We start from the raw sequence: 27,387 nt of genomic DNA, 5'->3' as shown, positions 1-27,387 counted from the left end.
GAGGAATTCTGCACTCAAAGTCCGATCGGTAAAATGAGCTCTAAATGTTTCAGCGGTGATCTTCTTTTGGAATGGCGAGTGACCAGATCAGGTTTCATCAGGGCATTCCATCAACCCGACCTGCGTCACTAAAGACATGAACTATTTAAATTCCTTTACGATTCGTTGCACCGCTGGTTTATACGGAGCCGTTAATTTTGTTGAAATTGTGCTTTATCGATTTTCCTCAGAGAATGAAAGAGAATAAAAGCGATACTGATTCCAGAAATAGTTGCTAACAATTAAAAACAGTGCTATTTAAAATCGCGATTAGAAAAGATACTGATATTTGTTTGATTGTACTTTCGTCAAATCAAACAGTTAATGACAATCTTTAAATTTTACTCACATCGCTATTTTTTTATAATTTTGGCCAAAGGGGTACACATCGTACTTAATTTGTTTTAACATAACTACAGGCTGGTTGGATTAGCTAGCTTCTTTCAAAATGCACTGTGACTTTGCCTGCGGTACAGCAGAAACCTTAGGTGGAGGGTAAATAGTGACTATATTTTACGAGGTACAATTAAATATATTTATTTTAAAAATAAAAAAGATGAGCAACCAGTTAACACTTCAATACTTGACGCCCGTGAAAGTCAAATTTCGATTAAAACCCAAATGATTGAAAGGGATACGCAATTCACGTCAGCAGACAGATGTTTTGACAGCAACAATATTAATTGTGACATCGCCTCGTCGTTAGGGTATCACCCAGAAAGCTCTTCCGTTTCCACATCATTAATAAAATGAGCAATAGTCGAAATATTTATCAATGGCATAATCGATACAGAAACAATTATAACCACATCCATCAAAATTCTAAAGTACTAGAAGTGTTCGGATTCTTTCACCCTTCATTCGAAATCGAGCTCAAACTGCTGAGTTATAGTGTTCAGAATCATTGTTAAAGCAATTGTTTCTTCAAAATTTTTACTGTCAACCTTAAGAATGAACCTGTAGATCGTCTTTTCCTTTGATTAAACATTACAATTGAAGTACAGTGCGGTATCGAATAACATTTAAATTCTTATCTCTGCTCTGTCACACGGCGAGAACGTCAAACTTTGAAGCAAAGAACGCATTATAATTAATAGTCGATGATATGCGAGGATCGTAAACAAAAGCGGTGATAAATGGATTAAGGCTTGATACTAGATAATAGAAACTGTGGGTTGTAAATCGTAGTTTTGTAATCGACGGTCAGTTTTTGGTATTTTGACCTCTCACTACAATAACCCGTAAGTTGGATTATTATATTTAATTTAGTTCTAAGTAATATCTACATTAGTATTTAGATAAGATTCGAATGTATGTACCAACAAAGCTTTGTGACGTGAAACCAAATAACACTCAATAATAATTATTCTTGTTCCAGTAAATAAAATGGTTGGGATTGTCAGTCTTCTTTTCTTTTATGCTAGTAGCTTTATCTCGATCTCGAGAAATTGATTAATTGCCACAATCGAAATCGTACTTTTGATCTTTAGCACCAATATCACTGTATAACACCGAATCAACCTTTTGAACTTTCTCATCATGTCGATCGACGTTAAACAGTTTGTTTGAGTTACGTGGTGGTGTAATAGACGGCCGCTTAGCATTAATCTCACATAACTCTTTATAGTGTTTAGATTTTAATGACATATCGACTGTCAGATAGTTTGATACATTTCGAGGCGTGACCTGTTTTGTAATAATGTGTCATTAGCAATCGATTTAGTTTCGCTTCGTTATTGATAATGTCAATTTGACAATAATTTGTGATGTGCCTGTATATTTTGTAAGGAAAGTATGTCAGGAAAATAAGTTGACTAACAGGTGGTGTTAGTGTTTGAAATAATATCGTACTGGATTCTGGATTGATTTTCACTAATGTAAAATTGAAGGATTTAATCTAATTTCTGTCCATTATATTGAAATTGTATTGGGAAAGCAACACAAAATCATCAAACAATTTAATAAATTAAAAATGTCTTCGTATGTTACCCGATCCAAAATAGACATGATCTTGTTCATCTTGAGAAAGTTGTGTAACATACTAGCATTAACAGCAATAAAATGCGACGTTTTCTCTTAATTCTTATTTCCTATGCATCATTAAAATGACGTAGTAGGTGTTTAGTATACCTACGATCGTAACTTGCAGACGAAACAACCTCAACACGTGTGGCTCCAAAATCAAATTAAAATCATGTTTGATAAGATCGAGTGGCGGTTATGGAAATTTATGACTATATTACCTGCGCAAGCGACTCGCGGCCGACAAAAACCAGGGTCGGACTCCTGCAATTATTTATGAGGTCCGCAAATGATTATAGTTTACGAGCGTTTGACTGGGTACGCCCCTGTAGGGATGGATGTCCGACTTACATCGATATTTGTGTGATACATCGAATCAATCCAATTTCTCGAAACTGTCGACAAAATGATCACACTTGATGATTAATTTCACTTGTCGTAATTAACTGTCATTAATTATCAGAGTGGCTTGCATTACAGAAACTTAGATAAATAATCATTAAAGGTATTTATGGATTGCGTATTTCATTTTATCTACTTCTGTAATTTGAATACGTAAATCGATTTTGAAAGAAAATATACAACATTTTTATTCTCCATACATTTTTTCCGTTACCTAAATACATGTAAAAGAGACGTAATTAAATCTTTTTTTATCCATGCAACGTAAAACATCGATACTATTTAGTTATCGTGCGCGTCCTTACGCCTCTGGCGAATCGGTGCGGGTACGCACTAATGTGCTGTGAAAACGGTGTCATTTCACCCGAAAAAAGTCGAAATTGAAAAATAACGTGTTCTCTTGCGTACAATTCGATACGAGTCCGAGTTCCAAGAGGTTTTTGGGTCGCAAATTTCTCTTGATTACTGTGCTTCGGATGAAGGCCGAGTAATGAATGGAAATTAAATAATTTTGCATGTGTTTGTGGGAATAATGCTCTGAAAAATGTGATATTAAGCTACCGTCACGTTTTTGCAAGAGGTTAACAAAACTGTAGAGCATTCATTCGTTTTTGTTTTACCGTAAGTACTTTCAATGACCTAAGACATTTATTAATTCCCCACAGGAACTACACAATTTTACGTTTATATAGAGACTGTAGCTACTGGACCATAATTTAATTTCTTATCGCAGCGTTTAAAATAAAATAATTTAAATGAAATCAAGGCTGAGGCAGCTCCCAAATATGTGTCCACGGCAGATACAGAAATAAATCAGTAGGATGACAATTTAAAGTGGTTAACCCACTAACTGTGACCATTTTAGATGCTTTGATCAGATCTTGTCGAATCCGAAGTTCATAATGAACGCTTCGTACCGATTTATCTTTATTCCTCATACAAATAGAGTGTTATTTCAAATCTCAGAAGCTACAAGTGTGGGAGTCTGTACTACTCTGCGGAGTCGCCTCAGAGATTTATGTTTTTATTTAAGCTTTAATGATTTACTGTGAGCGATTAAACTATGCTAATTTGATGTTTAATTGATATTAACTGGTTTGGTATAAAACACGTTCTTTACTTTAAACGTTACTAATGTAATTTAAAATATTTTATTTTTACTTGGTAGACACTACCCGTTTCTTCGTCGGCACAAAATACATGTAATACTTAATAAAGAATTAACGCGCGCTCAGAAACGCCAATCAACACCCACATGACAATGAACTATTAAATGTGACAGAAGTGCCTAGACAGATGTTACAAGTCTTTATAGTAAATTCGGCTGCCTCACAAGTAACAATGACCTAAGACATTTAATACTGTGCCTCTCTCTCTTAATATTTTTAGGTACTTATAATTCAATTTGCATACCTTTACACTTAAAAATGTGTTTGTGAAAAGTGATTCATGACGAGATTTATCACTTACCTATCACAAAAAATGTATCAAATTTGTCTCGCATTGGTAGTAGTACATGTTGAGTTGAACCCTGATCTGGTTTTAGAAAAGTTGGTCAAAAGTGGTATAACTGTAATATATCAATATTTCGGAAAAAAAACCGAAAAATAAAATGTGAAAATAAATTCAATTTCACTTATACCACAAAGCACGAAAATAACCTTTAAAGCAATTAAATAAAGGGGTTACAACTTGATATATATCAATGTGTACGATTTTTTTGCCGAAATGCTGCTATCACTTTTCACAAAATTATCTCCGAAACCATAGCACCTAAAAGTACGTGAGATAGACCCAAAAATTCGTTATTTTTTCTGATTATTTCTAAATAAAAACACACAAAAGGGTACAAGTCGAGTTACATCACTGATCACAGGAGGCACAGTATTAATTCCCCACAGGAACTACACAATTGTACGGGATGAAAAGTATCCTATGTCCATTTCTAGGTCATAGTGTTAATATAGCTTTGCAGGTGGTAGGACCTTGTGCAAGGTCCGCCCGGATTGCTACCACCATCTTGCTCGCTAATCCTGCCGTGAAACAGCAGTGCTTGCACTGTTGTGTTTCGGCGTGGAGAGTAAGACAGCCGGTGAAATTACTGGCACTTGAGGTATCCCATCTTAGGCCTCTAGGTTGGCAACGCATCTGCAATACCCCTGGTGTTGCAGATGTTTATGGGCGGTGGTGATCTCTTACCATCAAAAGACCCACTTACGGTTGTAAGTTTTGCTTTAATAAAATTATGATAAAGGAGTAGGTACTACGCTGTAATATGTATAATAACTATATGTTATGTTGTAGATAATACAGAAAAATATGTACTTACTTCTCGTTTAATCGTAATCAAATCTTAGTATAAAAATATGTGTTCGTACTCGTGTTTATCATTTTCAATTTTAAACAATTTTAGTCCATATTCCTTAAAAGTAAGAGTTGTTTTAAATATTCGCAAAACATCTGGCGCCAGAGCGCGCCCCTCGCCAGCTCGCCTCTACTTTATGATCTGTTAAAAGACCCAAATTCGCTGTCCAAATTAACACGAAATAAAAAAGGTATCGATGCTTATAAAAAACCTAAGGCAGAAGATAAAAGCTTAAAAAAGGGCCACGTCAAAACATTTGATTGTATTAATATTTATAGGCACCGTAGCCGCAGGAAAGTCGGAGCCGAGCCGGTTTGAAGAAAAAAAAATGTTTATCAGCCCGTTTAGCTTTTAAGGAAACCGCGAATCTTTTGTTAAAAGTTATTTATGATCTCGAAAACAATTGTAGTGTTACCATTATTCCAGATTTGACAGCAATAACTGTATTATATTGTTTTTTGCGGACGTCCGATGAAGATGTTCGTCGAGTTTATTCAGACTCGACAATGGTACAGTTTATGTTATTGTGCGTGAAGTGACTTAATTCAATAATATCATAACTATAATGGTCTAAAAAGGCACATTGTCCTTTTTTAAGGGCATTATTCTTGTATTGATAGTACCATTTAAAAGTCGCCGGAAAGTTTTCAATTTCCTATTTTTTTAACGTTTAAAGTTTTTAATCGATCCTAGTATAGTCGAATTTGTTTTAAAGATAATTTAAAAACGTATTTTTCTATTTTGTTTAAAAGATTCATTTTAGACATGTATTTTGCTATGGGTACGGGTTGTAGACCGTTAATTACCTTTGACGAGCTCCCGATATCTTGGCACATCTAGCAGCGTCATAATTGCAGGTGTAATTTTATTATGAGTAGTAATCCGGTCTACATCCCATAGCTATTTCAATTAACTGTGAATCATGAACGATTTGCTAAACATGCATTCAGACTTTTAATCTTTTCTGTCTCTTTCTAAATTTATGCTTAATTTACCAGTTGAGTTACCTTGTTTCTCTTTAAGTATCACAACGATTAGCTGTCATAAATATGTATCGATGTTTTGAAAAAAAAAAAAAGTATGTATGTATATTTGTATCCTATGGTCAAAAGAAACAAATATATGTACAAAGACGAAATTATCTCTTTAACGGATCTCTACCAATCAAACTTAGAGTGTATGAGAAGACCATTATTCTATCTATAGATAACTCGTATTTCTTAGATGCTAAAAACTTGAACTAATATTTTTTTGTAATATTATATTCCCACTTTTGAGTTCGAGTTTACACTTGCAAATGACCAGAACCGTTGAGTAACGAGTCAGCATGCCAATGCTAATACTGACTGCAATCTGCAGCAAATGCATATGCGGCGTATACAAATGCTATATGCGCATGATTATGCGAGGATCCTTTATGCGATTCCGCAGACGTCTGCGGCGACACGGCCTATTGGATGAGAATTAAAACGCCTTATGTTGGTTTTGTAATGTAGACGTCAATAAATGTACTGTAGGGCTATTAATGTAAAATGAGCTCAAATAGTAATGTTAAAAATCAGATCTGTTTGAATAAAAGCCTTTTGGCTCTAGTCTTAAAGAGCTCTAGGTCGATAACAGATGACTGTAAAAATCATGATTGATGTATAGTGTATAATTAGTAACATATACTTACTAGTGCACCTGTGTGCCTTGATAATGTGATGCACGTTTGTGGCAATCAAAAAGTTCGAACCGAAATTTTACATGAAAATTTTTAATAAATTCAACCGCCGTTGACAATAATTTTGTATTCAAATATCTTTGAGCACCTTTCATTTTCTAGTTTATTTTCTTGAAACAAAGCTGTGTTAAAAACTGTACCATCAGCCAAATATGTGGTCTACCACCCTAAAGTTGATAATCGTTTGCATGTCATAAAACAATAATGCCTATAGACGTGTCTGTCAACTTGAAAGTTCGACTTTGGCGACATATTCATTTGATAGGAACTTGTTTAAAAATTGATAGACCACTTATTTGGCTGATGGTACCTTCGTTTAAAATAACAGTCAATCAATAACGTAAGGCTTAAGGACCGTTTAAAACTATTTTAACACCTAGGGTCAAAACATCATACCGTAACAGCTGTAATTACAAAGTAGTTAAGTTTTTATACCTAAAGATAAACGTTGCACGCAAACGTCACAGTACTGGGCTATCCAGTAACTTAAGTTTGTGCTACTTCGAAAAGTACTTTTTGTTACTTTAAATTACTGTTTTTATTAGTCATTATTAAATCTAATTCTACAATGAAATAAAATTAAATTTATTCCAGACATAAAGTCCATAAGCAGGAATATACACACACAATCATGGTAAATAAATAGAACAAATTACATTACATCGTGGATAAAATGAAAATTGAAATATTAGTAAATTGAAATATTAGTAAATTGAATCAAATTACAAATTAAATCCATACTAATATTATAAATGCGAAAGAGTGTGTGTGTGTGTGTGTGTGTGTGTGTGTGTGTGTGTGTGTGTGTGTGTGTGTGTGTGTGTGTGTGTGTGTGTTTGTATGTTTGTCTGTCTTTCACGTCGATATGTAGCGATGGATTGGCATAGAGATAGTTTATGGGCCAGACAGTGACATATAGGCTACTTTTTATCTCGGAAAAATGCACAGTTCCCGAGGGAACAGCGCGCGATAACCGAATTCCACGTGGGCGAAGCCGCGGGCAAAAGCTAGTTGAATAATATTACAAATTATACTTATATTAAATTATATCAAAGAAATTGAATCAACCAAATTGAAATTGAAACTGAGTTAGACTAAACAAATTAAATTGAAATAAGTAAACAGATTGAATTAAATTAAGTATAATTCCAAACTATCCATAAATCAGTAACTACACTATCTAATTTAAAAGGTCGTCCTACTATGTCTGTACATAGTATTTGTTGACATTCTTGAAAACTGTTGATAGTTGTTGACCTATTAAAGTTGTTAAGTGAGACCGCATTGTCAAATTTATCATTACAAACTGGTTTTAAAGCCAGATTTGTAATCACATACACTTACTTACTTGTATTTGATCGTAATTCTCTCGCAGTAAATCTTAACTAACATAATGTTAGTTGGTTTATTTGCTTAAAATGAATTTTAATTAGTTTCATAATCCATTAAAACAACAGCAGTTAGCTCTAACGTTATCTTTTTATTAATCTCAATACATAAGGACTTCTATCAGTAGTCCCTGAACCATGCTTCCTTACATGCTTACAATACAACCAAGCCACAGAGTCAAAACGGCATCAGTACTGACATAAATTCATTAAACAATATTCATACGCATATGACTCACAACGCCGCGTTTTGTGGCATTTAGATTCCATGTATGATCTACAAGACTAGGTAGTTATAAAAGATGTAGACATAATAATAATAATATCATGGGACACTTGACACCAATTGACCCAGTCCTAAACTAAGCAAAGCCTTTACCTACTATGGATACTAGGCAACGGATAAACATACTTATATAGATAAATACATACTTATAATACATATTAAACATCCAAGATCCGAGAACAAACATTCGTATAATTCATACAAATATCTGCCCCGGCCAGGAATCGAACCCGGGACCTCAAGCTTCGTAGTCAGGTTCTCTAACCACTAGGCCAGCCGGTCGTCTATCTAAATGTTATCTTTTATAGAACACCGGTACTAGCCCTTGATCAAAGGTAAAGCTAGATTGTCTACACCGCTTCCGCACCTCTTAAAAAGTGCCATCAAAACTTTATTTTGCACTGCAAACTGGAATGTGCCATCTGGAGACTAGAGCGACCGTTTCTCTTGCTCTACCCCAGCGCTGCATTTATATTTCCTTCCAGAACCTTTTCTCTCCCGCTTTGTTGCATAATAATATTATTATATTTCAGTACCCGCCAGAAAATTTTAATCCTTTTTTTGAAGCAAATTCTTTGAACTCAGGCGTCGATTCGTCACAGACGGAGATGGGAAAAATGGGTAATATGACTTATTAGCCAGGTAATTAAGCTCCTCACTAATCCCCTTCTCCGACAGTATGTGCTGCCCTCGAGGTACCGAGCATTTTTGTCTTGTAAATTTTTAGGGGTGCTAGACCGGCTCACAGAGCGACCCTAACTAACCATTTAGAATGTTTGCTTCAAAATTTCTGCCATATGAAAGTCTACTTAGTACCTCAGGAGACCCCAGAGCTGGCGCTTACCTCTCCGAGCGAATTTCTCTAACTGTACAGAGAGGTAATGCCGCCAGTGTGTTGGGGTAGAATAGAATTATTTTATTTGCTAGAATGGATTTTATTTCTTAGATGGTGTTTTCTTTTTATAGTTAGGTATATTTATGTAGTTTTTATTAATTTTGTTTCCTATCATATTATTGTATCTTGTGTTGTGAATAAATATGTAACTAGTAAAAAAAAATAAAATATAAAAAAAACTTAGTACCTATTTAAATTAGTAGACGGCTTATCAATCGAAGCACGTTTGTTAGATATTTGTGACTGAATATGCACTGTGTCCACAGCTTTAACTTTGTGCTGTGCGCGTACGACATTAAGAGCAATACTGCACTTCCTTATACAGTGTTAGCTGATTAGGAAGTCTGTGAACGAACATCCATTATACCGTTTGCATACATAATTATATATTAGAATGCAGTTCAACTATAACATTGCTTACCAACACGATGTTTTCAGAACTTATTCATTTTTTTTTTGGTAAACTTCGCTCTGTGTGCTCAACTAGCTTCGTCCGTCAGTCAGTGGTTTAGCTTAGAAACTGTTACAGCTAGAAAGCTGTAAACTTGCACGAATAAAAATATTAACCATGCAAACAAAGTGGTAAAATATACTGAGCGGAAAAAAATCTGGCCCTCAAATGTATGCAGTATATGTAATTTTGTATGTAGTGGGCCAAATTTTGTGCCGCTGAGTATATATTTTTGTAAGATAATTTTTTGGGGTACCTGTTTGGGGTCACCTGTACGTAAAGTGGGGATGAATATTTTTACTCGTTTAAACCCAAATTGTAGGATATTATTGTATAGGTCTTTCAAAAATATTATAGGTTCGTAAAGACTAGTTTTCGACTAAGGATTAAAAGGCTTTATAAAATGCTATTTTTTGTTAGAGGCGGTGTTCCCGTCTCAACAAGATAACCATTGGCTTAAAAAATCTGAAAAAATCTACATATAATCACAGCATAGTACGCTTTACAAGTTAATGAGTTACAGTCTTGATAAGTCGATCAAAGCTAAAATAAAATATTTGCCGCATATGGATACAGAACAGAATCCTACGCTGCGCGTAGCCCGACACGCACTTGGCCGGTTTTGTCGTAGTGATTAACATAAATACTATAGCTATTTCTATTATTTTCATTCATGTTAGGTCGAATATGCTTTATTCATAGGCGCGAGTTAGACCCTTCTGAGATGTATCGTGTATTATAAGAAAGTAACAATGTACCTTGCTCGCTCTTGCTCGCTAATCCTGCCGTGAAGCAGCAGTGCTTGCACTGTTGTGTTTCGGTGTGGAGAGTAAGACAGCCGGTGAAATAACTGGCACTTGAGGTATTCCATCATAGGCCTCTAGGTTGGCAACGCATCTGCAATACCCTGGTGTTGCAGTTGTCTATGGGCGGTGGTGATCTCTTACCATCAGGAGACCTACTTGCTCGTTTGCCATCCAGTCGAATAAAAAAAAAAAACCTTGGTGTTTTCTATAAATATAACTTTTGGGTTAAGTATAGATAATTCTGTACAAAAGGTAAATATTAAGTACTTGTCGCAAAAAAACGGGGTAATAACGGGATTACTTTAACTTCTAACGTACAGTTTTGAATTAAGTGGGCGTCTGACGATTTGAATAATTCAGAATTTCTCATCAATTAAGTACCCAATTAAAAAAAAGAATTGCTGGGCATAAATTATTATTTTTTAACATTCTACATGTTTTTTTTTCTTTCTTCTTTCTGCAATGTGGTGATCTGCGAAATCAACACAATAAGCCTCTCTTCTATCCTTTCTTGTCTCCGTCATCTACTGAGAAACTCCACTGAGTATCCCTTCAAGTACTGTCATTGAACTTGCTTAGTAGAGCAGGGACACTGTGTTTCTACAGTCTGTAGTAGTGCATGCTTTCTGTGCTTTTCAGTTTCGTAGCCAATTGATTTATGTGATTTGATAATCTGGCCTGATACGATTTGCTATATTTTACAATTTCCTGCTTAATTGTGATTCTACATGCTGGCAGTAGGTACTTTTATTATTGAATTTGATTTGATTTACATGCACACCAAATTTCAAGTCTATCGTACAATTGGAATATACGACAATACTTATTTGTTAAAAAAACGAATAATTTTGCAAGATTTTCTTATATAAATAGTTTCAATTATTTCAAATAAAGCTTACAAATGTTTTAAAACAATGTCTTCTAATTGAAAATCTCCCTCCACGAGCGAGCTTCTTTGAAGTCAGTTAAATAAGGGTAAATAATTTAGGTCGTTATATCCACTTCGGAGTAAGGCTTAGCGGTAAAATAGTTTTAACGAATCTAATACCTTTAAACAAGCGATTCTTGTATGTATAACTATATATCGGGGATCTCGGAAACGGATCCAACGATTTCGATGAAATTTGGTATTTAGGGGTTTTCGGGGATGAAAAATCGATATAGCTTGGTCTTATTTCTGGGAAAACGCTTGTTACCGAATTTTAGCCCGAAAAAAGCTCGGTCGTCCAGGTACTAATTAGTTAAAAAGTAACTAAAAGTAAGTTACTAATCACAAATTATGAATGTACCTATCATTTTTTTCGCTTCTTCGTCTGCTTTCGCCGGGAGATTTTGTGATACTCATAAATGTATGTACTTATGTAGGTATGTATGACTTTGACTTTCTGATTTTGCGTCATGATTTTTGCACAAATTTAAAGTAATTAGTAACCCATGTAATCCGAAATCATAGCCTACGTTTTAAATGTGCACACAATTGTACTAAATGCTGTTTGTTTCAATTGTATGCGACCACAAAACGTACCTACTTCATAAATGTTCGCCGATACTTGACTAATTCTCCAGCAAACACAATTATCGTTAAATTTACCATTCGAACATAATACCACCCAACTGGCACTTGTTTCGCTCTCCGTTTCTTCAACAGAAAAAAAGCTTGAACTTTAAAATTTCCAACGATTGCGTGTGAAAACCACACAAGTTTACACAGCGTAAAACTCCCATAAATAACCTACACGCGTGAAAATAAAGCCGGCATGCACTACAAGTTATTTAAAGCTAAACCAGATGAAAAATTGTTTGTATCGTCCCCTATATTTTATAGGCTAAAAGTTCCCGTCAATAATTGAAGGAGAGTCCTCTGGGATAGGGGTTTAGGGGCGTCCCGACTCTTGGAAGTTGGTTAGCCTATGATTGTTTTATGAAACGGTTTAGCTGACGGTATTGGGTAGGTAATTTATTTTTGAAATCTGTAATTCACTCTAGGTTACGTTCAGCGGCTGATATGATGATGATGATTAACCATGGAAAGCGGTGATTGTTTTCCACCATGAGACCCTCTTGCTCGTTTATCCTAAGATATAATAAATAAAATTCAATGTGATAGGTACTTCAATGGAATAAAGAATGTGATTTTAAAAGATGTACACAATTTTTTTGTAATACCTTCAATCAAGAAATTCTTGTAGGTCAATTTAGTGTGAATTGTCCCGTGATATTTATTATTATTTATCTATTTATTTATTTATTACGGAGATCTCGGAAATGTCATAACAAATTCGATTAAATTCACTATGCTATTCGCTACTATTCGGGGCGAACATTCGATCTAGCTTGGCCCTATCTTTAGGAAAACGCAAAGTTTTTGAGTTTTATATAAATTAAATTATTAGAGATATTTACAGCTCCGAGCTATTTCGATAGACTATATTTCATTTCAAAATAAAATTCCATTCGCTCACAAGATTGATCACAGTATTTGTACTTTAATATCAACAGAAAACCGTCATATAATAATAGCCTTATTTAATTTCCGTTTAAATATTGTTTCGTCACTAACCAACTTAGCAAGCGTTAACCCATAGGTTAATCAACATAATCTACGGCTACTCAATAAAATTAAACACTTCGTCATTACTTCACTTAACAGGGCGTGTCCCGTGCAATCTAATTAAATAAAAATGCAGAACACAACCACGCATCCAATTTACAACCACCTAGTTACAAAACGACGTATAAGCGCATAAAACTGCGTCACTTACGACATTCTGCGTCAGTGATACAGCGTGTAAAGAGATCGGAGAAAAAGTGTCGTATCCAACAGCTTATACCAGTTGCGATACGACATTTCGCTTCTATGGCGTGATTTAGCAAGAACTTGCAAGATCATTGCCACTATAATGGCGGCTTGGTCGGCACTGGTGGTTGGGCCAATAATCCCTTTCATTTATTTTTGTTAACCAGTTGAGTTTTATTTATTTTTAACCCTTTGCATATTAACGTTGCAAGGCGGGGTCTGCGGTCTAGATTCCAGCCGTATCTTTGATCGGGTTCTTGGTTCGTGAGGTATTCTAAATACCTAAGTATCTAGTTAAATTTTGAACACAGAATTTATATATTGTAGTAAGTTACAACAAATTTTGTTATTAAGAGATTTTTGTTAAATAAACTTTTGTTGTATTACCGTATGCAATAGTGGAAATATATATATTGGTGACCTTTTTAATTTAAGATTTTTGCTCATTTCGCCATAATGTAATATTTACTATAGAGGTTGCTAATCCAGTTTGCATTATGGGGTTTTGATTTGATAATAATTTTCGAAAATATAGTAATCATAATCACGAACTCTGCGGTAGCAAGGTCTGGATGTATGTATAAGTGGTATAACAATACTTTTGGAATGATTTTATATCACGCTTAACATTTTGCTATACCTAATTACTACTGGCTTTAAATTTTTACATTTCAAATTAATAATTATAATGCTCTGGCTACTATAAAACAAAAACGAATCAAAAACAAAGCAACATCACAATACGTTGCATGCCTTTAGCATAATATTACTCGAGTCATATTTTACTCGGAGTGCGACCGACTTGATTTATTTATGAGTGAGGCAACTAATCTCTGCTGTTATTTAATTCTTTATTTAGTAACTAATCGCTTCTACAGGTACACAGTACGGCATCTAGGTATTCTGCAGTATCAAAATACGTTATTTTACTTTCATAATCATAATATCGTATTTTTTAGAAATTTTGTTTATGTTTTATGAACGACATTACTCCTTCCATGATTATAATTTGTTGCAATGTAATTTGTTTACAGTTTTGTCATTTTAATTACTTAAAATGACAAAACTATTTACATTTAATGTATCCTGCAGACAAACTGTGTAAACAGTTTTGCAGGGCTATGTGCAAAAAAACTATGTAAAAATAATGTCAAATAAATACTTTTTCATTCATTTTCATATACTTAGCATCCAGCTGTAATAAATGATAGTTGATAGTCATCTTTTTAGTTGGTATCTTGAAGCTACTTCCTTTGCGTAAATGTGCATTTTTTGAGATTGGTTTCTTGGAATCTTTTTGTATTTTTTATTTCAATTCCAAATTTTTGACTTTTACGGTCATCCCGTAAAACCTAAATTGAAAATACAAACTGAAAATATAGATGCACAGAAAAACTGCTATCTGCATCTATATTTTCAGTTTGTATTTTCAATTTGTGCATTTTTTGTGTCTCAAACGCTTGCAATTATACTATGAACCGTTAGAGCATCCTGCATAAAAGCTGGAAAAATATTTGGGTTACCAATATTTTGACATTGGATCTACAATTTTAAACGCTTACGAATCGCATAATAAATGTACTGGTCTTCACAAGCATTGCTGCGGTTGGCAGAAACTGGCATAATTAAATGCCTATATCGAGTTTGCACTCATACATAATTCATCAAATAATTACTCTACGTGTGGACCGAGAATATGCAAAAACATTTATCCCTGCGCCTAACTCATATATAACTGTTAAACAAAGGTAATCGCTATTTATCATGTTGTTAAAAAATCAACAGGAACATAATTTCAAAGCGGCTGTTGTACAAAGTTATAATAATTGTCGGAGTTCAAAGTTGATCAATGTAGTACCTACATTACAAGTTCTATAAACAACAACGTTTCTGCTAGATTTCTCACAGATAAGTATAAAAACAAACTCACGGCTGTATTATAATCAACTAGAAACTTAAAAGCGCCTGACTTTTTTCTCTTGGCTTGCATCAACGTTACTTTAGTTCCAAAGATATAACCTTACTTATGCGCGTTTGTTACTCCTTCACGCTAAAAAAGCTGGACGAATTTAGATGAACTTTGGTGTGTAAATAGCTGGATGTCTTGGGTATAAGCTACTTTTTATTCTGATATTCTCGCGGGATCGGCATAAATTATCAAAACTCAAAAATTTTAACCCACGGAGCATTAATAGTCATGATTTTTTTGAGAATTCTTGCGAAATTCCGGAGGCTCATTCAAGTAAGTATTCGACCATATGTGGTGTGCGTACGAAGGTAGGTACTACCTATTACAATTAGCGGGAAGTCTTCTAAAGAAACTCACTGTTAAGTTCATGTTATCATAATTATGTGATGGATATCTATGATGCTATCTCTGTTCATTTTGGTGTGATGCCGTCACCAGAGTAACAATAACTTAAGATACCTACCAGTAAAACAAGACCTAAGCGCTATTCATAACCAACAAACTACCGCACCAATGCAGCAAGGAAACAACGAACACATCCCCGTTTCTCATTCCCAGAAACGTAGAAATAGACACGTCACCACTTAATATCACTTGCATGTAATTTCACAAGCGCTAAATATGAAGAAGCCTCGCTACAGTCGCCGCAGCGCACTGGACACAGAATCAGAGGATAGCGCACGCACTTGGCCGTATAAAACTAACAAGTGGGAAAGAGAACGTTATATGAAAATTTTGCAGGTTGAGCCGTCGTTTTGTGTTGTGGTGAGTATAGTCGTCAGTCTGCACGCATACAAGGCAGTCGCTTCACTACATTTTGACTTATTGCCTCCGTACACGTGAGGGCTGCGACCTCTGAGTCTTTTCAACTCTATTTGCATACTCGCCTTGGTCAGTAAAGAGTACAGCCGCTTCACTATTAGAAATGGCTTGAGGTGTCGAGTATTGGTGTGAGAAGAATGTGGTTTTTGAAATAAATATAGCTAGAATTAAGCTGATAAATACTTATTATATGCTTATTATACTTAATATACTTATTATACGCGATTATACGCTGATAAATACTTATTATATGCTGTTGTGAAATTTTCTGATTACCCCTGAATTTGTCTTCAAAGAAGAAGTTTATCACTATCCCTCGAGAACTATAAAGTTTACCGGGATAAAAAGTATCCTGTGTATGAACTCAGGTTGTAAAGTATTTTTGTGCCATTTTTCATTCTATACCGTTGAGCCGTTTTTGCGTGATTGAACTGATAGAGCGACAAATATTCAAATTCGCATTTGAAAGTTTAAGCCAACCTCTGCGTCATGTGTATATTTTCTTGCAAACATGTAAACGGACAAGGCATTGAAACATGTTAGCGTCATGTGTGGTCTTGATGATAGTTGGGTCTGTGTGATAGCTTAACCTAACCTACCCAGCGGGGCTATTACTGCGACATTCGAAAATCGAAGTTCGTGTCGTTCCGTCCCTCTGACGCTTATACTATTTAATACACGAGTGAGAGGGACGGTACGTTACGAACTTAGATTTTTGAATTTCGGAGTAGGCCCACAGTTTGTGCTTTAAAATATAGACGGGTCGCACTAACATAGCTGTTTTGCAAGTGTGGTCTCGGAGTAAAAGTAAAATTAGTTTTAGTTCATTGGTGCTATCGTCAGACGGCTGGTCCAGTTAAATATTTTTAATGAAATAGGAAGGCAAAAGAGCAAGTGTCCATCTAATAGGAGGTAGCATCACCTATCGAAGGAACACAAGAGACTCGCAAATGCGTTGCCAGTCTAGAAAACAAAGATACAACCCTCGAGTGCTAGTAATTTCACCTGCTTGAAAGTAAGAATTTTCGACGATAATTACAACAGCATGCGCACCGCTACATGACGGCACGATTAGCAAGTAAGTTGATGTATTTTGTAGTTGTAAGACTCATCATCATCATCAGCCTATAGCAGTTCACTGCTGGACATAGGCCTCCTCTAATGAGCGCCATTGCGCCCTGTCCTCAGCTACACGCATCCAGCTTCTACCAGCAACCTTTTCTAAATCGTCACTCCACCAGGCCGGAGGGCCTACACTACGTTCACCGAGACGCGGTCTCCACTCAAGAACTCGTTTGTAAGGCTCACCTATCTGTATCTTATTGGCTGCCGCACCTCGTCCCAGCATGCCACATGTCAAAGGCGCCCGCCCCCACTATGCAAATATTCGCCGTTCCTATTGGTAGCGAAACCGAGAGGTCACACTCGCTCTAATGTTTATTCTAATGCCAGCGGAAATAAATAGAAAGTTAGTGGTTTCCAAGAACGAATTATAAACTTTGCCTGGTAAAAAAAAAATGTTGAGCCGCTATTGCTGTGAATTTGGAAGGAATCAATATAAAATTCTATAGTAAAACAATAAAAAAAACCTAACATATATATATATATTATATGTGTATCTATATATAAAGCCTAGATGAATTTCGTGTACAATATTACAAACAATAAGTCAAAGAATTAAGAGCGTAATAAAAAAATGTTATAAGACTATTGTAATTGTTAAATTGCAAATACGCATTATAATAATCTTGATCACCTTGAACTGAGTTCAACATAATGCGACTTTGTCGTAGGTATACCCTTACTTCATTATGCTAAAGATGGAGATATCTGATAGTGAGGCATAAAATTAAATTCATAACCTAAACCATATCAAAACTATTTTTGGCCAGCATATCCAACGTCGAAAACTCAAAGATTATCTGCAAATCGCACAAAAAATGCAAATTTTAAACGCCAGATGTTGTAAATGTATTGAAAGAAATTAAATGTGATGCAAGTGTGAACCTTGAGAAGGTCACGGAATCCGTCCGTGAAAACAATACGAACTAATTTCCCAGAAACTGACAACATCTGCGCCTGTCTTTATCTGCGGACATCGCCGACCTGACAGCCGCCGCGCAACTTGTCCTATGCTTGTAATAATATTCTTGTTTCTTTTGTTAGAAAACGTCGCGCAGCCAACACTGGCTGTAATGAAGACAAAACACTTTTGAACGCGTTCGAAAAACAAATGACTTTAAAATTAGATTTAAAACATATTAACCCTTGACTTAATCGATTCCCGGTTAACACCAGAAGGTTATCATTAGGTGTATCACCGTGACAATGCACTTTACCCATCATTAGGAGGCTTGAAAAAGGCTTCGGATGTGCAGTTGCAAGCGCCCGACAACAAACCATTAAAGGTTATAATGAACGCCATTCATCAGTCTCCATATTGATCCTATGTTAATGCATGCTAATGTTTTATAAATAGATATATAATTTGCTTTGTCTCCACCTCAGCGAACTATTGATAAATAGTTTATTTCTATTACATCAAACTGTTGGTATTTAGACGAAGGCGTGGCCGCGGCCTCCGGCTTATTAAAGCTAACGAGGAAGTCGATCCATTTGATTTAACAGCACCGGTAAAAAAGTGTGAGGTTGTTTGTTCTATCGTTTAGATAAGAATTAAAATGAACTACTTACTTTGTCCTAGGTGTACTCGTTTCATCCAGGGATATATCTGCGGAGGATTCGCCGACGCGTTGGCAGATTTAGAATTCTTCGTATTATTAGAACTAGAGTTATTAGCCTCATTGCTTTCATTGCTTGATGTGCTTGAAGCGGGACTTGAAATGTTTTGATTAACGTTCGCTTTGTGTTCCACAGGGGAGGCGATGGGAGTGGTCAGTCCTAGTTTAGAGCCGGTTGTTCCACTGGTCTGTCCGACACCAAAACCGGGCGAGGTTCTACCCGGTCCTGAGGACGTTGAAAGGTCTTGGGGGGACGCAACTCCTGTTGTTGAAGTGGAGTCAGCAAATTTACAACTAGCGCCGGCCGCTTGGCTGGGTGGATTTGATATCAGATTCGGTGATAACGCCCCCGGGCTTGGATTTGAATGCTGATGCATATGGCTCGCCGTGTTTCCGAGTCTTTGTGGGTGTAGTTGTGTGTAGTCTATCATAGTTTGCGGCTGCATGTGTGCGCCTGCGGCGGGCGTTGCGTACGGATGCTGCGGGTAGTGATGGCCGACTTGAGGGGGCGAGTAGCAAGCGTTTGGGTAGGCCGACGCCGCTGCGCTTGGATTATAATAATCCGCTCCCGGGGTTGGCAAACCAGGATGCCCTGGTTGGTCGACGGGGGTCCCGGTGCGACCGGGCACTTGGTTCCCATAGCACGAGGCTAGGGAGTTAACGAACTGGTAGGAGCTCATCCCGGCGTTGTAGTTTAGGTCGTTCATCGGTAACAGGGGCTAGTGTCCTCCTTCGTAAGTTCACTATACTGTTGTCATTCTTTGGACGAACCCTGAATGGTCTAGTTGGACATGTTAAGTGCTACCGACGTTCCCAGTCCGCTCCAATTGTCCTCCGAGCGGCTTGATTGATGGACCTGCGATGAAATGAGACACATTAGTTGGTCAAGTGTGTGCTCTCGTTATTGGTGATGGATGTTGTGCGAGAATGAAATGATTATCTGAGGGAGGAAAAGCAAAGTTTTGACGCAATGAGTGCTTAAAATCAAAGCGAGAGAAATTTTTGAACGTACTTTTTAAAACTTTTAAATGTTTGAAAAACTAAATACGCTTATCAAAAAAAGAGAGAAACGTAAATATTTATTGGCTATTTTGTATAAGTTAAGCCTACATTTGTATTTGTAATCATCACACATTTGATTAGTACTTTTAAAAGCCTCGTTGAGGATGATAATGTGGAATAATAGTTTACTTTTTCTTTAGTGTTCGGAGAATATTGAAGCTGAGCGAAGCAGTACATCACATTAGTTGAAATCCTTGTTATATTATTAATGCGGAAATCTGTATGTGCGTGTGCGTGTTTGTTACTTCTTCACGCCAAAACCCCTGCACAGATTTAAGTGGACATATCTTTTATCCCGACCTTCCCATGGGAACGAAATAAAATGCCAAAATTTCAACCGCTAGGTTTAGAGACAAAATTCAACTTGGGTGTTTCTTATACAACGTCAATAAAAACTATGATGGGATTTTTGGAAAGTCCCACAATTTTGTTTTTCGAAATCCCGGAATTTTTGTTTTACAGCTAGATATCATGGTTTACGCGTACAAAGCCACGTTAATTACTAGTATTGTCATATTATAAGAGACAAACGTCGATATTGTTCCTAACCCCTTTAACGGATTTTGTGAAAATTTTAATATTTTGTCAGATAACGCGAAATATAGGTTCCTACGTTATCTTTTTTAATAAAGTCAATAAATTCCGTCTTATTCCTATTTGAGTGTGTACTGTACATAAACCTAATTACAGCTACCTACCTATTTTCTATTTATAAACGAGTTAATATTTTTAAAATAAGTAATGTTCGAATCTGGAAAACAATTAATAAGTATTGATAAAAAAAAATGAATTAAAATTAGATTCAATGCTTACAGGAGAACTATATTATTATATGTGTACGTGTAAATCTAAATAAGTATAAAACGACCAAAACAAAACTAAGTAAAATTAATTATTGTTCATGTGCCACAATGAGAGATATTAGAAACATTTTTATAGTGAGTTACATGTGTTTTTAAACTAGATAATAATGTGTAACACAATTTGTGTTCTGATTTGATGTCGTTTTAGTATCATTGTTAACTTTTACTAAAGCGTTTATTTTACTTGCATTGCTTGTCTATTAAAGTCAAAAAAAAAATTAAAGAGTTGTATTATTTCACTGACTTCTGGCAATCGCATTGACATAGAATCCAATATACTATATGTGGTTTGGATTACACTGCAATCACCTACAGTCAGTAAAAACTTGTATCGTTTTTTTTTATATAATCCTATTTTACAGTAGTGAATATTATCTAATTGTACATTATCTTGCTCCAATTTTAATGTACCTAAGTGCCGTCTCTATTAACTCTGCTAACACGGAAGCATCTCAAGGGTGGTCTATTCTAAAACAATAAATTAATACCAGGATATTTCTATAAAGTTTTACACATGTTGAGTCAAGTGCGGAAAAAAGCTGCCACGTGGTGGGCCCATAAAAGTGTCCGCGAAGCTTTATAGAGACTGCACCGATTTACGACTTGCCCGCTGCATATGTCTTTATGAGCAAATTAGCAGTCATTGTGTATTTACTGGATTTATTTCTCGCGTGATGTATGTGTGAATTTTTGGTTTTTGACCGGTTTCGGTGGGTTTCAGTTTGGCGAGCCGTTTTGTTTTTAAATATTCACATGTCATCGGACGTTATTTATTACATAAGTCTTGTAACGAATTGTTTGGATTGTTACTCGCAATATTTATTTGTATACCTTCAGTTTGGAATTTACTGTGCAATCAAATAAGATGAATTTAGTTTTGTTATGTTACAAGGGTATTTCATACATTGTATATGGTTCCAGGAACATATGATTACCTCATCCTCATCTCTGATTGATTTACCTGCACTAAAGATTGTATTTTTAAACAACGTATGTAGTTATAAAGTATTATAATTGTTGTAATGAAAGAACTTCGAGATTAATTTAAATCATAACTAATTAGAAGTCTCTTTTAGAGGTCAAAAGTAACTTTTTGAAGTCATATCCTTACACTAAGTAACAAAGATTTACCGATACAATAATTATCTAGTACCTATTTAAATCTATACATACGCCGAAATCAAAACGTTAACTAAAACAACTTACTATTAGACAAAATGTAGGTAAGTTGTTACGGCGTATCCACACGCACCGGGAGGATAACTTTTCTCTACGGGTGACCGTACATATGAGCCTAATAAGGTAATTTAAACTAGCCGCTACCCGCGAGTCCGTCCGCGTAAAATTCGGTTTTCACTATTCCGCGGGAACTAGGCAATTTTCCGGGATAAAAACTATCCTAGGCCTTCCCCGAAACACAAACTATCTGTAAACTCGAGAAAATTGTAGCAATATTAGTATTTGTAATCTTGATTAAGTCATGGGCTTGATTATTAATTACAAGTTCATACTTGTAATGTTCAAGCTACTTGTTGTTAGGCTCATGCCTATCAATTATTATTGACCTCTATTTTTAAATGATGTGCAGTTTTTTTTCGTTTTCTTGGGAGTTCATTTACTTTAAGCTAATCAAATGCAACCTAAGGTAATTGGTTATTAACGGCCTTATAAGGCAATGATAACTTAGCTGTGTAATAGCTAACAGTATAGCTTAGCAGTTTTATAATGTACTTAATTAACACTTTTCTATCTAGGTCTATCTGTCTAGGTCTATTTTATTCGAGTAGGTTTTAGAAATTATTAACAAAACATTTAATAGATGAGCTTTTAAAACAGCTGAAAAGTAAACACCTGAATGCAATCAAAACCGCCAGTGTCTTCTTCAACGTCGACATTGGCGGCATCATGGACAGTGTATAAAGTGCAACAATCTTCATTTAAATATCAGAATAATCCTTAATGAAATAAAGTATCGAATTGTCCTCCGTTGACACGCCGTCACATGTGTTCAGTTTATTTCAGCGTCGAATTTTTGTCACTCCCGTCCGGTCGACGTTAAATGGGCCGAACGATTTCATTGCTTTCTTCTTATTTTTCTAAAGTTTATTCTCAGGGCTTTGGGAGGAAATACGTCGCGGTCTATTTTAATTTTAATTCGGAGTTTGATTGCCTGCGTCGTGTTTTATTTAGTTTAGATGTCAGTTTACGTCAGGAAGGTGGTTTAGAAAGCTCTTGCTTTTTCAAATTGCATTGTTTTACGTGTGTATACATAACTATTTTTTTTAATTTGAATAGTTCTATTATAAATTTTTAATAGTTAATATTGTATTTTAAATTAAATTTAAGTATTAATGTTTTTTTTTATTAATTTTTTTTTAACAATTACATTAGCTTTTAGCAAAAGCGATAAGATTAAAAAAGTTGAAAAAAATCAGAGAAATTCATATAAATTTTACGCATTCAAAAGTTGCCGGAAATTTGTCTTAAATAATCATGCGAAGCACTTTGTAGTCAAATACAGTAAGCTTCCGAAGATTTAATATGCTTTTAATGTCCCGTGTCAAATGGACAGTTGAAATCCTCCGCTCACAAGATTTACGTCGCCACGCTTTGATTCCGACTTCAAACAACTATCAATTGCCGATAATTTTCAAAGAGTTTCCTACCCTGAAACTACAAAAAAATAATAGGTACTCACAGAATTCAAAACAAAAACAAAATAAAATCACAACCGTCAAATCACAAACATCCACGTACACTGCACTAAAAAAATGAACTTAGTTCGAGTTTTAGGATCGTATGCGTCCGAATTCGAAAGTTCGGCGCCCCGCGGAAAACGGCTCGTGATTTCCCGGCGCGGCGTTCGAGCGTCGAATGGCGGGCTCGCCGCTCGCTCGCGCCGCCGAGGTGCGCCGGGGGGGAGAAAGGGTGGGAGGGGGGAGTTACCTGAGCCACGTGCCCGCTCCCGCGCACGCTCCCGCTACCGCTTGAGCCATTAGCGTAATTAGTATTAACGTATCCAATTTCAATGGACCGATTGACGATTATTGATGCTGAGCGATTTTTCTGTTTTGGGGATTTGTTGACAAACAGTTTAAGGTGAAGTTTTGGGAGCATTTTTTTAAAGTTATGGTAAGTTTATTTTTTAAATTGACGTTTAGTCTAAGACGCATGTATCTTGTACAATGAAACTAGTATTGGTAAATGACATTTTAGGTACTTATATGATTCATTCTTACAAGCAATAGTGAGAAAAATATCAACAGAATATTTGAACGTAGTACCTACTACCATGCAATAGGTAAATGGTTCTGCTGGAGAGACGTAAAGCGTAGATACTGCAATTACTAAGTTGCTGGTAATGCATTTGAAACAATTGTGTCACATAAAAAAGTACGAAAATTATAGGAAAAAAATTTAAACAGTTTTTGTCTCTTTGCAATTTTATAAAATCATTAAGACTTATGGTGGCTTTCAGTGAATTTGTAATTTTAAGTATTATGGTGCTAAGCTTATTTATGAACAGACTAAACTTACACTACACTAAAATAAGTAAATAAATATCTGAAACTTGGAGTAAATAAATAAATAGATAAAATACACTAAAACTTATACATAAAACATCACATGTAAGTACATAATTGAAAGAAGATGGATGTGGTGTTTATGTTAGATATCGGTTTTATTAAGCAAGTCTTGGTATAAAATACCAAGCATTAAGCCTCTATTAGACACCATTCTAACATATAGTTACTTACAAAAAATACGAATTTCGACTAAAGGCCATCCAATTGGATACACCTATCTATAGGATGCAGTAGTACCTATACTACCTATAATGCCTAAGTATGTGTAGTTACTTATTAGCAGCTGACGTCTACACTTCACCCAAAATACTGCACCTTGGCGCCACATTTTCCCTTCAACAATCCGTCACAACTTTTATAAAAAACTGTGTCTATTTATAATTACGAATGCAAAACTATATCCACTGACAGCCGTCACACGGCACATCGCTCACGTCGCTTAGTACCGGTCGGCAAGCACGGACGCCCGCAATGCATCAGAAATGACGCCTGAGGAATAAAAATTACCATTCGTACTGAATTATTTAGAACGCATCTATTTTTATGAGCAGATGTTTTGTAACGGTTGCAGTTTGGACTTGTGCTTTAAGTGTACCTGGACTGTTGTAAGCTCTGTCCACTACAACCTTTTCACAATAAATGACCCAGTGACTTGTTTCATGACTTCTATGATGGTTTACTGAGACAAGGTATTTTAGAATTAATTCGGAATATTTTGTTAATACTGTCTACATGACAGTGATAATCTTTAATGTAAATATTCCCAATATTTCGATGCTATTGAATGCATATAATGATAATCATGGGTAGACTAAAGAATTTGCGGGTAGATCACAGCCTGCACGCACGACATTAATATGTTGTGCAGGCTGTGCTCTATAAACACAACAACGAATGTATCAGATGTAATTAATTAACAGTGAAACAATAATTAAAAACTGTTACATCAGCTGATGGTTGAGATTATACATATTTACTACCTAAACATCCACGTACGAGTAAATGTTTTTTTATGGGAATTTTAGATTCAAGATGTAGTCATGCTTACCTACTCGTAGATATGACGCCGTGAACTTTGAACATCGGTCAATATATGAAAAAAATTGTCAACCACTATTAAAAAATCCTGAAATCCAAGGGTATTCAGTGACGCTTGCCGAATCATCTGCTGAAGTATCCATGCACCTACAAATTGATTAATAGGTCCAAGAGGTGATCAGATCTATTAATTATTTAAGAAGTCATGGGTGTCAACATGTGTCAAATTGTTCTTACTCTGAGATTTTCTAGTTTATTTAAAAGCTTGCCGAAAAATTGTGGAGTTCTACGGCAAAATATGGGCATCATATCGTATCTTATAGGGGTATTATCTTAATGGTAGGGGCCTTTACACTTACCCTTCCACCCACAGGGATCTTTTGAGCATATTAAGTACCGGTACCATTTTCAGATTTAGTCCATCGCTTTTAGTACTTCACCCATAAATGGTATGATCTGGCGCAGCAGAGTGCCTTGAAGCCTCCTGGCAAGAGGTAATCGTTGCCGAAGAGTCTCATTCTTAATCTGGCAAGGGCATCATATTCATGTATATTACACACATTAACATAATAATTAAAGATCATGGTAAAGTTGAGAAAAGGTACACGATAGTGGCAAATATTTTTTTTAAATCCAGCACACTCTCAAAACACAAGTTAAATACACGTTAATGAAACAGCCGTTTACATACTCGTAGATACGTCAATTTAAAAAAAAGGATAATTTCTGAACAACTGTACTATCTAAGAGAGAGCTTTGTATAAGAAAGTGCATGTTCTGGGAAAGTGGATTTTACAAGCCTGATCTGATTGATAATGGTTTAATTCTTATTGATATAAAAATAATTGTATGAATTGTATCCCGATGTAAGCATTAATTTTCAAATCCAAATCGGTACGTTAAATACATTAATGAACTGATAAAAATTAATAACTCTGACCTGTGATATTTGTACGGGCTTGCTGCTGTTCGCTTTTATAATTACAATATTTATAAACTTTGCATAAGTTTGCATTAAATGCACAGAGGGTCGAAGTCTCAACTCAACTTCGTAAATACCGCTATAAAACTGCACCTTAGTTACACCTTAATTATATTCACAACTTAGATTTAATTTTCGACCATTTTATCAACTAGTTGAAGATACATTTTTACCATAACTAATCAAATTATAGTTTTACATATTATGTGATTTCGATAATCGGTACCTGTAGGTAGGTAGTAATGTTTCTATACCCTTTAATAAGACAGATCCTTCCTAACACTTATCTTCATAACACTAAGCTATCTAATATCTCGACGCATAAATTTATGCTCTAAAATCGAACAAGTGCGAATAGATACGTATATTATGTGATTACGTACCTTAGTATATGTACAATTGCCATTAACAAGATCAAAGACCGACAAAAAAAAACTTCGAGTTTTTTTTTTGTTTTAACAGCCATCTGTGAAAATTTAGTGTCGTCCTATTACAGCTTAAAAGATTACGTCCTGTGACAGATGGACAAGTAAATAACACAGGTAGTACCTAATAACGTCCAATTGTCAATCACTCAAATAGTTTATTGTTACGCAACAATCTTCTATCTTCGGGTTCCTCCTCTGGTATCCTTTGGCTACGAAACCCTAATTAGCAGCTAATTAAGCTGCAGCACAAATGACTGCGAGACGAATGTCAGCCATTAGACTTAGCGTCGGTCAAAGGAATGTAACGATTTATTGTCATGCTGTTTATAGTTTCAGTTTAATTCTTTGAATGCGTTTTTAATTGTTCACCTGTTTAAGTGCTAGATGGGTTTGCTTTTGACCCGATTGCTTCTGGATGATTTTTAAAGTCATTACTATTTTGTTATTATTCATGTGACTGTTTTTCTTTTGTTTTATCCCGCAACTAGTACTTAAGTCTACACCAATACTAAAACTAGTTACTGGCACTTGAGGTATCCCATCTTAGGCCTCTAGGTTGGCAACGCATCTGCAATCCCCCTGGTTTTGCAGATGTATATGGGAGGTGGTAATCTCTTACCACCAGGAGACCCACTTGCTCGTTTGCCATGCAGAGGAATACAAAAAAACTAGTAGGCAAGTACTGTACCTACCATCAGCCAAATAAGTGGTCTATCAAATT

General features: G+C 35.6%; 1 protein-coding gene across 1 annotated transcript in view; it reads right to left on the bottom strand.

Annotated features, from left to right (window-relative positions):
* The window catches only part of Scr (homeobox sex combs reduced), a 56,000-nt gene extending 32,509 nt beyond the window's left edge, over positions 1–23,491 (bottom strand). The window contains exons 1-2 of the mRNA XM_074096377.1: positions 23,330–23,491; positions 18,660–19,562 (exon numbers count right to left, since the gene is read on the bottom strand). Of these exons, the coding sequence (XP_073952478.1) occupies positions 18,660–19,413 (754 nt within the window). The 5' untranslated portion in view covers positions 19,414–19,562; positions 23,330–23,491. The remainder of the gene's footprint in view (positions 1–18,659; positions 19,563–23,329) is intronic.
* Between the last annotated feature and the right edge of the window lie 3,896 nt (positions 23,492–27,387).

Source organism: Choristoneura fumiferana, chromosome 13, assembly GCF_025370935.1.
Source record: "Choristoneura fumiferana chromosome 13, NRCan_CFum_1, whole genome shotgun sequence".
NCBI classification, from domain to species: Eukaryota; Metazoa; Arthropoda; class Insecta; order Lepidoptera; family Tortricidae; genus Choristoneura; species Choristoneura fumiferana.
Note: the sequence above shows the minus strand (reverse complement) of the source record. Positions and strands in the feature narration are given on the sequence as shown.